Genomic DNA, 14,157 nt, shown 5'->3' with positions numbered 1-14,157 from the left:
TACTTGTTGGTCTGTACATTAGTATTGTGCAAAACATTGACCATCAAGATTCTTTCAAAATGGCGTCTGCTGTGCAGCCCCTGACACTTTCCAGAGGTATGTTTTACCGTTTTTATCTTTCATGCACGCTTTGAATTTTTTTATCTATGTTCTTTGATACATTTTCAAGCATATGCAATTTTTTTGCAAAGTTCTGTTGCGCAAGAACCGGGATATTGACAAGAGGCCTAACTCAGCACCTCCAGAAAGAGAGACCGGGCGAACTATTAATAAAAAACTTTTACTCAGTTTCTGGTCGTGGAGGTTTGATCTCAACATTCAGTATATCTTGCATAAACAACCTTGTGAGGGCTAACAGCATCTGTCTCGGAAACCACCCCTGTCCCACTTCTGCAGTTTTTGATTGCTCACTTACTTTTTAAAAATCGCAACCAGTCTTATACTTCCTTTATTTTGTTGATATGTGGCAGCAAATGTATCAACATGATGTCAAATCGGCTATGTATCAGGTTATATTTTGCCTCTAGGTTTACTTGACAGAAATATAAGTGATATTATATTATGCCTATTAATATATGTTAACCATTATATCCAGGCCCGGTTTCAGGAATTTTTTCTTGTGGGGGGGGGGGGGGGGGGGAGGGTGCAAGTTTTTATCTACCGAGTACATTTTGGCAGCATTACACTATGTTAATGCAATCAGAATATTTTAGCAAGTTGTTAATATTTGAATTTCAGCTATTACAAAGCAACTGCAGCTGTAAAACTATTAGTTTTACGAAAGTTCTAAAATAAGCTTTTGTGGTCATGTAGTTTATTCAACCTTTAGAAACACTGAAATGAACTCTTCTGTTCTACAACTGGACCCACTTCTTGATAACAGATAAGTTCTGTGTAAAGTATTTCTCGCACGAAATAAGCGTGAGAGATTGTAGACGATCCTGGAGCATTGTGCTTTGTACTTTCAGAGACGGGCCACAAAAACTGAGCCTGGGGGGGGGGGGGGGGGGGGCTAAGACTCAAGTTTAGTGACATAGAAGGACCCACTATGGTTGGGTCCAACACGACAATTTTTTGTCTGGAATTCAACGGTGATACCACAAAGCACCATAATATGAAATAACAAAATATGTAAAAAACACTGTTATTATAAATATAGAAATATAATGCAAGTTTTTATCTACCGAGTACATTTTGGCAGCATTACACTATGTTAATGCAATCAAAATATTTTAGCAAGTTGTTAATATTTGAATTTCAGCTATTACAAAGCAACTGCAGCTGTAAAACTATTAGTTTTACGAAAGTTCTAAAATAAGCTTTTGTGGTCATGTAGTTTATTCAACCTTTAGAAACACTGAAATGAACTCTTCTGTTCTACAACTGGACCCACTTCTTGATAACAGATAAGTTCTGTGTAAAGTATTTCTCGCACGAAATAAGCGTGAGAGATTGTAGACGATCCTGGAGCATTGTGCTTCGTACTTTCAGAGACAGGCCACAAAAACTGAGCCTGGGGGGGGGGGGGCTAAGACTCAAGTTTAGTGACATAGAAGGACCCACTATGGTTGGGTCCAACACGACAATTTTTTGTCTGGAATTCAACGGTGATACCACAAAGCACCATAATATGAAATAACAAAATATGTAAAAAACACTGTTATTATAAATATAGAAATATAATGAAACAAAGTCGCAAAATTGTTCAGATTTTTCTAGATATGTAAGTTGCCATCATTCGATGAGCTTTTATCAGTGTCAGTATCACTACTGTTATGTTTAGCTTCACATATTGCTTCATCAAAACCTATGGCTTTAAATCGAACATTTAACTTCGTTCCTTTTTTCATGTTATCCATTCTATAAGAAACGCTAGAACATCTACTATTCCCAAAAGCAAATGAAAAATGAAAAGCAATGCAATAATTTGCACGGAAACGTGATAGCAGATTTGCAGAGGCGATTTCAAGTTATTAAAAAAACAGAAAATAATATATACTTCAATAGAAGATTAACGCTTGCTTGAAAATCAAATAAATCTGCCGGAGAAAACGCTTACGCTTGATGGCCTGTATCCTTGATGGTTATTAGAGGGTTTTCAGATTAAAAATGATATCGAAAACTCAACGTCCAATTTGCTGAATTTTTTCTCAAGGGGTAATCTTATGCAGATCATAATATTGCGGTCTGTTGGGAAGATTGTTTATGCTTGATCAAGTTGATTCAACAAATTCCAACAATTTTTTTGCTCCGTGTTAATATTGTTTTTACCTTTTGAGGGGCTCTATAAATCGCTCTCCAAGGCTTTTTTTGGGTGCACTCTAGGCACGCGCGCTCAATCGAGCGCCTTTCCGGGCAAGGCCTGTTTACACAGTATCAGATCATTTAATATTTGTCATAGTTGTCATATTAAAATGATAACTCATCTTATTTTTCACATCTTATTGTGCATCCTCTGGTTACTTTATTCCTATTCCTTCTGCTACAAACCCTTTACTGGTAAATTTTTTTGCTGCTGACATTGAAATTTTGCCAGTGATTTAAAATAAGGCTTCCTGTAGCATCTTTCATAAATAGTCTAGCAGTAGCTATGCTGCAGCATTGAGATAGAATTGACAATCTCCCATAAAAATTTTATTCTAGGAAATCTATCCTTCCTTCCATTACCAAATAAATAACATTTATCCAATTCAAGTGCCATTGACCTTTTTGCTTCAAAATTTGCACACTTGTATATTTGTACCTTATGTACATTATCAAAAAGTTTTTTGTTATTCCTTGCTTTACAGCATTTTATGGCATTAAATATCTATCAAATTCCTTTCGTTACTTTATTCAGCCTTTTGAAATATCCCAATTATAAGAATAACATGCAATGAGTTATCCAGGTCATTTTATACCAGGATGCATTTCATGTCAACAGTACGCTGAAGGTCCATGGGGGTATTTGTTAAGGTACACCGAAAATATGAGCAGTTAGTAAAACTGTTAATATTGTTGTGCCAGGCAAAGAAAACTGATTAATAAATAAAACTGTGGTGTGTGAGCCTTTGTTTTATTCTTTTTCATGTTAACTTTGTATGTGGATTTATGTTTAGCACACCAACTAACGAAAATTTGATTTACGCCAAAAAATTTATTATTGGTTTGCACGCTGAACGCCGAAAAAAACGCAAGTGTACGCCAAAGATCTTCGGGCCTAAGTTCATTGAATGCACCCTGGATTTTATATTGAAGGTAGAAACAAGTTAGATTTATTTGTGTTTCATTGGTTTAATCACCAAAGCTTTTCCTTTCCCCAAAACTTTTCAGATTCACACTGAAATTTTTAGAAATATGACCAAAACTTTCTCCACATTTTAAAATTCATCAACATTTTTTGCACCAGATTTTTGCTACTTGATGTATTTTGCATCTTTTTGTACCCAATCTTGATTTGTTATTCCTTTCATTTTCCTTTCTTAACCAGATATCAAAAGAGCTATTGAGCTCCTGGAAGAGTTGAGTGAAAGTGAGTATTGTGAAACTTTTTATCTCTTATTCAAGCAAGTCAATTAAACATATATCACGAAAAAACTTTGATTCAAGTCACACCCCCTACGTTTGGGTAGAATCCTGTGTGTAGAATGCAAATAATAATTCAAGTGTGTGTGAATTACAGCTTCAATATTGTTATCAGACCATGTATTCAATTTGTTTCTGACAAAATCTATTGTGTAAAATTTGAATCAAACCATTGGGAACTTAAAAGTGTCGACAGGCTAAAACACAAAATCTGTCCATGAGAACTGTCTTTGATGAAACATGCAGCTTGAATCATCATTTGTCTAAGTTTTCTGATACAATGAATATGTTTTCTCATATTTTGTACACAATAGATTTAAGGTTGATCAAGTTTTGTATGATATCAAAAGTTTTGTGTGTCAAAATCGGTTTTGATGTAGTCAAACTGAAGTATATTTTTTGTCATTTATTTTATTGTTCTATTCTACAATACTTTAATTTGTTATTAACATCAATTACCTGCTTTGAAGGGAGTGATCTGCCTGCACAAAAGCTTCTGAATCTTAAAGCTGTTTTGGAGAGCAACTTTTGTCAGTCTGTTAGAGAGGTAGATTAATTTTTCTAATTTTTTGTTCATATCACAGTTGTAGTTATAACTTATGAGAAACCTTGAAATATTATATTGTATAAGAGATAAATTGGGTTTATCTACCTTAAGGTGAAATTATTTCAATTGACATAACGAGTTAATGTAAGAAATGAAGGGTAAATTATGTAATGGCAATTGTTCTGCAACCATTTTAACCATATTCATATTCAATGATTTATCCTTTAGGTACAATCTTTTTGTGTCTAGAAATAAAACCAATACTTCCAATTTTACACTGAATAATCCTGCTCAATGCAGTAATCAGGCAACTGAACAGCTACAAAAGTTCTCTGACGATTGCATGAAGCATGAAACTCAGACTATATAGCAACATTCATTTTACAACAAGCTGGGGGGGGGGGGGGGTAAAGCTGCAGTCTCAGTTACAGTTAATGTTACACTCCTATATTGGCCATTATTGGTAATTAGACCTTTTTGTTTTTTGATTCAGTACTATTCTTGTATTTAAATCAGGTCTATGAACATGTTTATGAGACTGTGGATGTTGAAGGAAATCCAGAAATCAGAGCCAACGCTACAGCCAAGGTATCATTAAAATAACCATGGAAAATTATAGTTATATTTTGAAAAATGATGTAATGTTTCTCAAATACCAAAGATTGTTCACTGCCTGTTTGTCTCACAAATGGTGGAAAACCTTTTGTGGATGATCCAAGATTGCATATAAAGTTGTATTCACACAGTGGCGGCGCCAGCTATTACAGAGTGGAAGGGTAATGGGCGCGGCCAGTGGGACCACGCCCCTTTTGCCTCGTTTCAGTGATTTGTACAAAGTTAATTTTCCTTAGGAAATTTGTTCTACCCCTACCCAGCGTTTTTAATCCATTTTTAGAAGAAATATGTAGACCATTTTTTCAGAAAAGTGGGGGGGGGGGGTAATTACCCCCCCATACCACCCCTTGGTGCTGCCACTGTATTCACATGTAAAAATGAAAATCTATTTAGCTACCAGAAAAGCCAAGGTAACAGGAGAAAAGAATAAAATGATAATTTCGAGCATGAAATTTTTAAGGGGAATTTTGTGTGTATTAAGGCTATGGATGTTTTTTGGTAAGCTGAATATTGAAATATTTCTTCTGATCTCAAGAAATAATGCTTATCTATTTTTGCACTTAAAATATAGGCAACAGTTGCAGCATTTGCAGCTAGTGAAGGCCATGCACATCCTCGCATTGTTGAATTGCCAAAGGTAAGATGATTATTTATAACATTGTTGCCTCTTACCAAAGTTAGTAGGCACATACTGGTTTGAGCCATCTACATGAACCTTACAGCCTTAAAAGAAAAATAAATTGCCCATTAAGGTAAGGTAAGGTAAATTAAGCTAAGGTAAGGTAAGGTAAGATAATGTAAGGTAAGGTAAGGTAAGGTAACGAAAATGTCACAGGTAAGGTAACAAGAAGGCCTAGGTAACTAAAAGATTTCATATACACACAAATTGGTACTTTTATGCATCGGAAACACATTGAATCTGGCTCAATTTTTTTCTGTCGGCAACCTCAGCGATGACTGAAAATTCTAATGGAAACACGCATCGCCGTTGTTTCGAATAACCTTTGTCAGAAACAAAGTTTCCAATGTAGCATTGGTTGTTTTCATTTTAGACTGAGGAAGGTCTCGGATTTAACGTGATGGGTGGGAAGGAGCAAAATTCTCCTATATACATCTCAAGAATAATCCCAGGAGGTGTGGCAGATCGGTATGTTGTTTTTATCCCTGTTTATAGTATGATGATAAATCTCCTTTGATTGTAATTTGATTGGATATGATCAGCAGTGATAGAAAATGACGTATTTGATGTGAACTTGAGAATTTTCTTCCAAATTCTCTTGTTCCTCTGTAAGTTAATAATTTTATGACTTCATTTCTTTTTTTCCTTTATTTGTAGTATTATCAGCATTCTTTTTGATTTGTTCTTTGTTTAAATTTTCCATTGTTTGATTTCTATTATATTCTTTTTTGTTGATCTTTTCGTATATATAAAAATTCTTAGTATAGCTATTTCTTGATATTGTATCATACTTAATTTATTTATTTATTTCAATCATATATCTTTTCTAGCTTATTTCTTGTTGCAGCTTCTTTTCTTTTACCAACCAATTCAGGATTTTTTCATGAGTGGATTTATGCTGTATCGATTGCTTCATAAAAATATGAAAAACATTTTATTGATTTCTGAGTATAAGCTGTCTGGAAGCTTGCTAGAAAGCTAGGCTTATTTCGAACGAGACAAAGAAGAATGGCTTAACAGAGAATGTACTCAATATAGCTTTTAGGGTAAAGTTTCTCACTCGCAGCAATTTTTCTGAAGTTTCATAAACTGATTAATATCAGATGAAGAAGCTTTTACTTAAAGTTAACAATGTTTTTAGTAAAGCTAGATTGTTACGTCAAAGCCTTATTTCTCTAAGTACACTTTTATTTGCAATTAAAGGGGAGCTCGAAATTTGTATCTTTTTCAAGGCAGGGAAGCTTGAAACGTGGAGATCAATTGCTTGCAGTCAACGGTGTTGTAAGTATTACATTGATAATTTTCATAGCGTCGTTTCAATTTGCTTTCAAAAGGCAAAATGTTTTCTGCTACAAGAGGCAAAAGCTTGCTAAAATATCAACTCCAGCCGGGAATGGTTTTCATATTTTGCTGTTTTCAAATGACAATATTTGAAACCTATTATATATAGTTGTCGTATGACCAGGCAGTTCTTTTCACTTGATGTTTTTCCCATTATTTTGTTTTTACATTCTGCTGTTCATGATTTTCTTTTTGAATATTTTTAGAGCGTTGAAGGAGAAAACCACGAAAAAGCAGTTGATTTGTTGAAAGCTGCCCAAGGTGAGGCTACAAATGTCGCTATTGGTCGTTGTTACCGTCTTTTTCACACAATGGTCTTTGTTGTGGTCCAGACTCTTGCTATCTTCATTCAGCTCCATATCTCTTTCGTCTGTGTCTATCGTGATGGTGGTTGTCGTCCTATTTGCCACCGAATATTTTGTCATAGAGTACCGAAGTGATGATGTCACAAAATCTATTTTAGAATTGTTCAGTTTTGACTAAATAACCCATAATAGCGTTTTAAAATACCTCAGTGTACCTAAATGTGCAAAGTCAGTCAAAGGTGGTTCAAGTTGGCTGAGATATGGCCACATTAGCACAGGCTCTTTCCCCATCAAACCACTGTAATCTGGTCTCTATTCATAACTTTTTGAACCAGGCCAGAATAACGCTAATCTGTTAGCAGACTTCAAATCTTTCATTGGCAATATATCAACCGATTTTTACATATTCAAGCGATCTTGCATTCGTAGAAGTATATTATGTTGTCAAAACTAAGCAATTCAAAAATAGATACTTAATGATGTCACTCGTCGAAACTCTTGTCATCATTTTGCCTTTGTGCACCCCTGAATCTTCAACTGTGTTTTTGTTATTGTCATGATGGTCATCGGTGTCCTATTTATTGATGTCTATTACATCTGGTCATCCTAGATATGAAGTGACCGTTGTCATACTAGTCATCGTTGTAATTGTCTTGGTCACCATCTGCTTTTTCATCCTAAGCTTTCATGTTACTTTATCCAAGTCGTCTTTATCATCCTTGTTTCCATCCACTTTTTGGTCGTCTTGGTTGTGTTTCCCGTGATGGTTATCGTCGTCATTTTTCTGTTATCTCTTATGCCTTTGGCTTCGTCAGTGTCATCATGTCATCCATCACCATGTCATATTTTATCTTCGTGGTCAGTCATAACCCCCTCATCAGTATCATCAACTTCTATACATTGATTGATTGAGGCAAGGGAGAGCTTTCTAATTGAAAAAAGAACCTTTCTTATCCATCTTATCAACATTTTTGACATGTTTTCTTCTTCTACCAGGTACTGTAAAGCTGGTTGTCAAATACACGCCCAAAGGTACGATTTTTGTATTATTTCTTTGTTTTTGCATCAAGACTGCGCGCACTGTTGAGTTGCGATGTAATTTTTCTTCTCCTATTCTCCCCGACAAAACACTCAAAGGTAGGTTTTTGTGAATGGACAGAACACATGGAGAATCCTTCTTCTCAACATCTGGGCTATTTTAATGACCAAGATGCGAGTTTCTCATAATTTATGCAGCTTACATTTCACCTCAGATATGATATTGAGCTGTAGGCCGTAATCAATTGGTGAAAGCTACCAAATAAGTATCGTTTTGTTTTCTAGTTTTTGGAGACTAACAAAGTATATGTTATGGGAAATCATAGTCATTTTGGATAATGTTTTGTTGTTTTACCAGCACTTGCCAACCATTGTTTTACTTTGTCTCAACAAATGCTAGGAACTAACATATACAGATAATTGCTCCGTTTGCTCTGTCCCCTAAGTATCGTCTTTTTGTGCTGTTACTGGTGTAATTATTTTCTTGAATTTAAAAGATTCAAGTTTGTCTTAAAATTTTTGTCTTTTTAACGCAAGTTCATGAGATTCTGAACGGCAGGTGGAAGGTTTAGTGTCGATAAACGTTGAGTGCACGAGCGATTGCCACTTTTTATTTCAATAGCAATATTTCAGCCTTGTGAGCTACTTGGAAGCTGATTTGACCTGAAGAACAGGCGTGAGGGTCCATAATCATACTTAAGATCTCACTGACCTGAGCTCTAGCATGGATGTAGCCAGAACTAATCTATCCAGTCATAACGTTAATCAAAATTACGTAAGGTTTTGTTTCACAAAACACTTTCAAAAAGCGGAAATTAATAGTCCTTGTTAGCTTATCAGGTGTCCTTTTAATTATCTTATTTGTATCCATCGATATCTATCTTTTCTATTCTCACTGATATTTCTTAGTGTTTCTTTTCACCACGATGTTTAAAACTCATATCACTTTTTGAACTGAGTTAACAATATTCATACCATGTGTTGAATTCCCAAATTTGCCATAACACATTCTGGGAGAGGTTGTTACATTAGCCAAGTCTGCTGTTCGTAGAGAAAGAGATTGTAACACACCCATTGCAAAGCTGTATGTAGCAGGTGGTTTACTGTTTAACATAAGGCCACGTGTTGGAAATTCTCAGTCATATCCATGCATATAACAAGGTCTCTTGCTATGTGTCTGTAGAGTTTGACAACTTCTCATCATGAAGGGCAAGCAAGGGCTTCAAAGTAACTGCCAAAGTTATCCACGCCCTTCATGGGATAAGTGTGGCGTTCCCCGTCAAGATTGAAGATATGTTGCTTGGAGAGTCAATTTCAGATATTGTCTTCGCTAAAAGGGTGTGGCTTTAAGCACTATAGTTACCGCGCAAACTGTCCTCGCTCTTCGCTCTATAAAGAGGAGATACTGCTGGGAGAGAGATTTCCTACATATTTACATTATCGTCCCTAAACAGGGTGATATCCTCTGGCTCGTTGTACAAGTAGACAGTCATAGTCCTATCTGAGACACCAAACGCTTAAAATGCTCTGCCATCTTTAATCCTGCCTTTGCTTGGTTGATTATGCAACGAATCCTTTCGCAGGAAAAGCCTTGCACTGCAATTCATTAAAAGTTCTTTTTCATGTCCAATTAAACGTGGATTAAACTGCGACTGAACCCATTTTTGTTCAATATGTAATAAATGTTTTTAGTAAAGAAAAATGCTGTAAGGCTTCAAGTTATTTAGAAACCATTGTTTTTTATTTACTGCCAGACAATACCATGGGAAATATTTGGGTTTGCTGTATTTTCGCGAGAAAGCGTCAGCTGTTCCCCGGAATCTGTCTAGCATTCACGCATTTGTATCCATTGTTCTTAAAAGGCTGTTGTTTATACTTCTTCTGTCCTCTGTGTCTCCCATTTGTGTCGTTGTTTCTCTCTACACGGTGCGGTGAGAATGGCTCTCTAATAGCTTTCAAAAAAGGTTCAAAGACTGGGCTGGCGTGTCAGACATAATTAGTATACTTTTAGTCACTATTGTAAAATACTAATTTTGAATATGGATTAAATGAAATGAAATAAATGAATGGACCCTGGATGAGAAAAGCCGCGAAAATAGCTCTCTAATATTGAGCTGGGCTGCACTTTGTATCAGGGACCGTGGAAGTGGGGGTGGGGCTGAGGGGGTGGGGCTGAGGGGGCGACGAATATCTTGGAAATCAGAGAGACTGATTGGATTCGAGTTTCCACAGTAAACCACATGCTATTTGCCTATCAAACCACATGTTGTTTGGTCTTGGTTCTTATGAACCAGTACAATTTATGATAATTTATGAGCCAGTCCACAAAGCAACAATAATCCATTAACGAAATTATTCCCTTTCTCTTGCCATATGTAATCCAATTTGCAGCAGATTTAGATGTCTTTCATGTTATGATGCCAAAATGATAATTCTAAGGAACATATTTTCGCGATCTCATCACTTAGCTACTGTATCAAGCTGTCTAGAAATATGAAAAGAATGTACACATACAATATAAAATCTCTTGAAAGGAAAGCCAATTCTCTTTGGTTCTTTTGACATTTTCGTGAGATATAAGATCAATATCCATAATGTGTTGCTATCCAGTCTTTCAAGTGTTGCTATCCAATCTTTCAAGTGTTGTTTGCCAGGCCAAAAAGTTCAATTATACACTGACACGATTTGAAAAGATTTTGCATACGAAGAGGTACAAGTGATAAACAAAGACACTGCATTTGATAATGTATGCATTCTGTCATAGTAATTTAATTTCTTTGAAAATAATACTAGATATCTTAATACTGGATGACCAATAATATTGTCAACATGTCACATATTTTATCGATTGTGTTACAGTTGGGTTCGCTTGTTGTTATGACATTAATCAAGGTAAGGCAATGTAATTTGGCCATGTTTACAATCCGGTTAAGTTATTTTATTTGATAGACATTGTTTAGCAGGTAGCAATGTTTTAAGGACGACGAATACTGCCTTGAAAAAGCAAAAATGTCAGTATACAATGGGGGCTGAATTGAGGACTCACAATTCTCACTGTCGATCAAACAAACAGAGAACAATTACAAAAAGCTTCTTGATGATAGATGGGTTTATCGGTCACGAGGGGGAGTTTTTCCCTCTTTTACACCTCCGAACCAACTCAAGACTAATTGCCTGTTTCAGTAGCTTTTGTTACATGAATTCAATTCGATCAAGGGGAGGCTTAAAAATACGCTATGTAAGGGTTTCTCCAGTCTAGTGCCAATGGTGGCTATTTAGCATATCTGATATCGTCTGTATCTAAAGGCTATAGAGTCGCTTATGGTGGAATGGGTTGCTCATCTAAGCAGAAGTCAATACTAATTGAAACTACTTGCTATAGCCACGTGGCTAAGGTTCTCTCCTCCTTTCGTGCTGGTATTGGTTCTTCTGTTTTGATATTATCGTTTTTCGTCATGTCTGGAGTCTGGAATCGAACTCGGCGATTCGTGCTATTCCTCCTGCGCAGAACCCTTGGTGCAGTGTCTATGGAATCGAGCGTGCTTTGACTATCTGACGATGTCTTGCGTTCCAGTATTGGTCGCAGTTGCGTCACAGGCTGTTCTGCCGTCCGTTTGTGCTTAATACGCCATTCTTCAAGCAAGTTGTTTATCAATGTCGAGTTGCTTCGGGCGCTGCTAGCTTTTTCTATACTCGAAGCCAGTTGCTCTATCCTGCTGGATAAGTCTGCAATGTTTCGCCGCTCCATGGCCTCGTCATAAGACGGTAACGATAAAGAGCAATCCTGTTTTTCGGTGTTAGCAATTGCCAACTGTTCGTTATGCGCAGAAGATGCTGTAACGTTGTTATTTTTAATCTCATCATTAGCTGATCCAACGCTAGCATTTTGTTCTTCAGTTATTTTCGTTTTCTCTGTTTCACTTATTATTTGATCATCCGAAGTTGTCACATTTTCAGAGTCGGCTTTTAAAAGAGTTTCGATCGATTGCAAAGCCCTATAGTTTTCCTTATTGCCGGGTTCTGCCGCGAGTTCAGTGTTCGATGATAGCGAGGCTTCTTGAGGACTAAGGCTGTTTGCTTCCAGCGCTTGCGGCCTCAGGCTTTTAAGATGACTTTTGGATTCCGTTAAGTTCTCCATGTATATCGAACTTTCAAGCATACACTCCAAACAGCCGTCCTTTCTTGCTTCATTCTCGTACAACATACATTTCAGTTCCTCGAAGTTATAAGCCTCCGAAACCAAGCCTTCCTCCGCGCGCACCCAGTTACTTCTGTCCGTTACCGCCGCATTACCCTTTAAACTGTCACCGGGGCTAAATTCTTCCAGTAACGGCTCGCGGGCCATCGGAGTTATCCGTGCCAATTTTACGGATCCTGATTTTGTTCTGAACGACGCATCTTGCCAGTCGTTGCGCTCACGTATGTTATTTAAACTTGTATCGTCACAACTTGATGTTCCAGATTGAATTCTGTCCTCCGTTTCCAAACATTCGCCCGGTTCCGTTGTTAAACACGAGCGCGGTACAAATCCAGCTCGTCCATCCTCAGTCTCACATAGCCACCATTTAGTGTTGTTCTTGTTTAAAACTCGGACCACCTGACCAGCAACCACAGGGAGGTCTTTGCTATCTGTCGTTTTAAAGTCACTCAAAACTAAAGTAACAAGGTTGTTATTCAATTGACTTTCATCTTCGTGTGGTTCTGGTTTCATACTGACTGTCGTTAGATTATTTTGTAATCCTGTTGTTGCTGGTTTGTCATTCTGGTCATGGCTTTCGTCATCACTCACTTCTATAAGGTCTTTCGGTCTTTGTCGCCATACTGATTGCAAAGTCCGAGTTTTAGCATCTAGGTTGAATGATCGACTCCGAGACACTCCTTTCCCTGCGTCGGACGATTTTGTTTTCAGTTTACGCACATTGGCGAACCCTGTTGCTATCTCTTGCGAAGAATAGTCGGATTGAATCTCGCTTGATCGTACCAAACCTGCGTTGACTCCTCGCTGGTTCTGTGATATTTCTTCCGGCACAGATACAAACGAACTGTGTGTGGCGAGACTGTTCATACTGCCGCGTCGCCGTCTTGAGCTCGGCCGTTTTTCGTAGCCTGGCCGGAAAGACTCATACGCCGAATCGCCATCGTCGTCCGAACTGTCGCTTGATGATGAGTAGTCAGGGCCTGCAATGTCGAAATTAAGCTCCGTAAGCCATGTCGGCAAAGGCATTCGCTCTTTCACGTTAATTTTCGGTTTTGGTTTGGACTTTTTCGGTAACGAGGTGAATGCTTTAACCAGTTTCTTTGCCGCATTATTGAGTAAACCTTTGTCCGTTTTCTTCTTCTCTCGGTTTTCAGCACTTCTCGCGTTGTAAGTGCCGCGCGAGAACATGGTCTCGAATTTTTTCTTTTGCTTCGACTTTTTCGACTTATTTTCGACAGCAGTCGGTAGGTTTTCGCAAGTTGGCGCGACGATTTGGTCTTCTTTCGGAATATTTTGCTCTGACTTACTGGCGTCTGACACTGATAGCCTCCGCGCGAATTCTGCCGAGAGATCACTTAAAGAACTGGATCGGCGGCGATAAAGCGAGCAGTACCCAAGCGGCACGAATCCTTGCTTCGCCTGGCTATTCTCAACAAAAGCCAAATCTCCGTTCTTGTGCAGAATATTCACGCGTTCGCCTTTCTGAACGTCAAGATCCGTCGGATGTTTGGCTTTGTACTCCCAAAGAACGACTGCTTTCACGTTAGCGGGCTTTTTAAGACTTGAGCCAGCAAGAAGAGAGGTTAGTTCGGTTTTCGCTGCGCCAGCCGCCTGAGGCAAGTTGGGATGTGTTGACGAAATAGAGCTTTGGCTACCGACTTCGACGAGAGAGTGTCGTTTGAATGTCACATCGGGTTTAATATGACTTTGTTCTGCTAGTAGTGCAACTTCATTTAGAACTAAAATAGATGAATTAAGAAACATTAATATCATAATTTTCAATATATTGTTAAAACTTATGGTTTACACGTACTGAAAATTAGGCTCAAGAGAGCAAAGCAAAGATTTATCGGCGCAAACAAACTGCCCC

The 14,157-nt window shown here is 37.6% G+C and overlaps 2 protein-coding genes across 13 annotated transcripts in view; one reads left to right on the top strand and one right to left on the bottom strand.

Annotated features, from left to right (window-relative positions):
• LOC135695634 (protein lin-7 homolog C) overlaps nucleotides 1-14,157 on the top strand; it is a 49,104-nt gene continuing 34,947 nt past the window's right edge. The window contains exons 1-9 of the mRNA XM_065214771.2: nucleotides 1-96; nucleotides 3,470-3,511; nucleotides 4,035-4,111; nucleotides 4,628-4,699; nucleotides 5,298-5,363; nucleotides 5,779-5,873; nucleotides 6,638-6,686; nucleotides 6,953-7,007; nucleotides 8,048-8,083. Coding sequence (XP_065070843.1) covers nucleotides 60-96; nucleotides 3,470-3,511; nucleotides 4,035-4,111; nucleotides 4,628-4,699; nucleotides 5,298-5,363; nucleotides 5,779-5,873; nucleotides 6,638-6,686; nucleotides 6,953-7,007; nucleotides 8,048-8,083 — 529 coding nt within the window. The 5' untranslated portion in view covers nucleotides 1-59. The remainder of the gene's footprint in view (nucleotides 97-3,469; nucleotides 3,512-4,034; nucleotides 4,112-4,627; nucleotides 4,700-5,297; nucleotides 5,364-5,778; nucleotides 5,874-6,637; nucleotides 6,687-6,952; nucleotides 7,008-8,047; nucleotides 8,084-14,157) is intronic.
• LOC148960569 (uncharacterized) overlaps nucleotides 10,827-14,157 on the bottom strand; it is a 36,062-nt gene continuing 32,731 nt past the window's right edge. For 8 of the 12 annotated variants that reach the window (XM_089110205.1, XM_089110200.1, XM_089110191.1 and 5 more), the window contains one exon: nucleotides 10,827-14,026. In XM_089110205.1, coding sequence (XP_088966331.1) covers nucleotides 11,466-14,026 — 2,561 coding nt within the window. In that variant the 3' untranslated portion in view covers nucleotides 10,827-11,465. The remainder of the gene's footprint in view (nucleotides 14,027-14,157) is intronic. The other 4 variants (XR_016144064.1, XR_016144063.1, XR_016144062.1 and 1 more) reach the window with 3 other exon arrangements.

Source organism: Rhopilema esculentum, chromosome 2 (genome assembly GCF_057945365.1).
Source record: "Rhopilema esculentum isolate cy_ngs chromosome 2, ASM5794536v1, whole genome shotgun sequence".
Taxonomy (NCBI): Eukaryota; Metazoa; Cnidaria; class Scyphozoa; order Rhizostomeae; family Rhizostomatidae; genus Rhopilema; species Rhopilema esculentum.
Note: the sequence above shows the minus strand (reverse complement) of the source record. Positions and strands in the feature narration are given on the sequence as shown.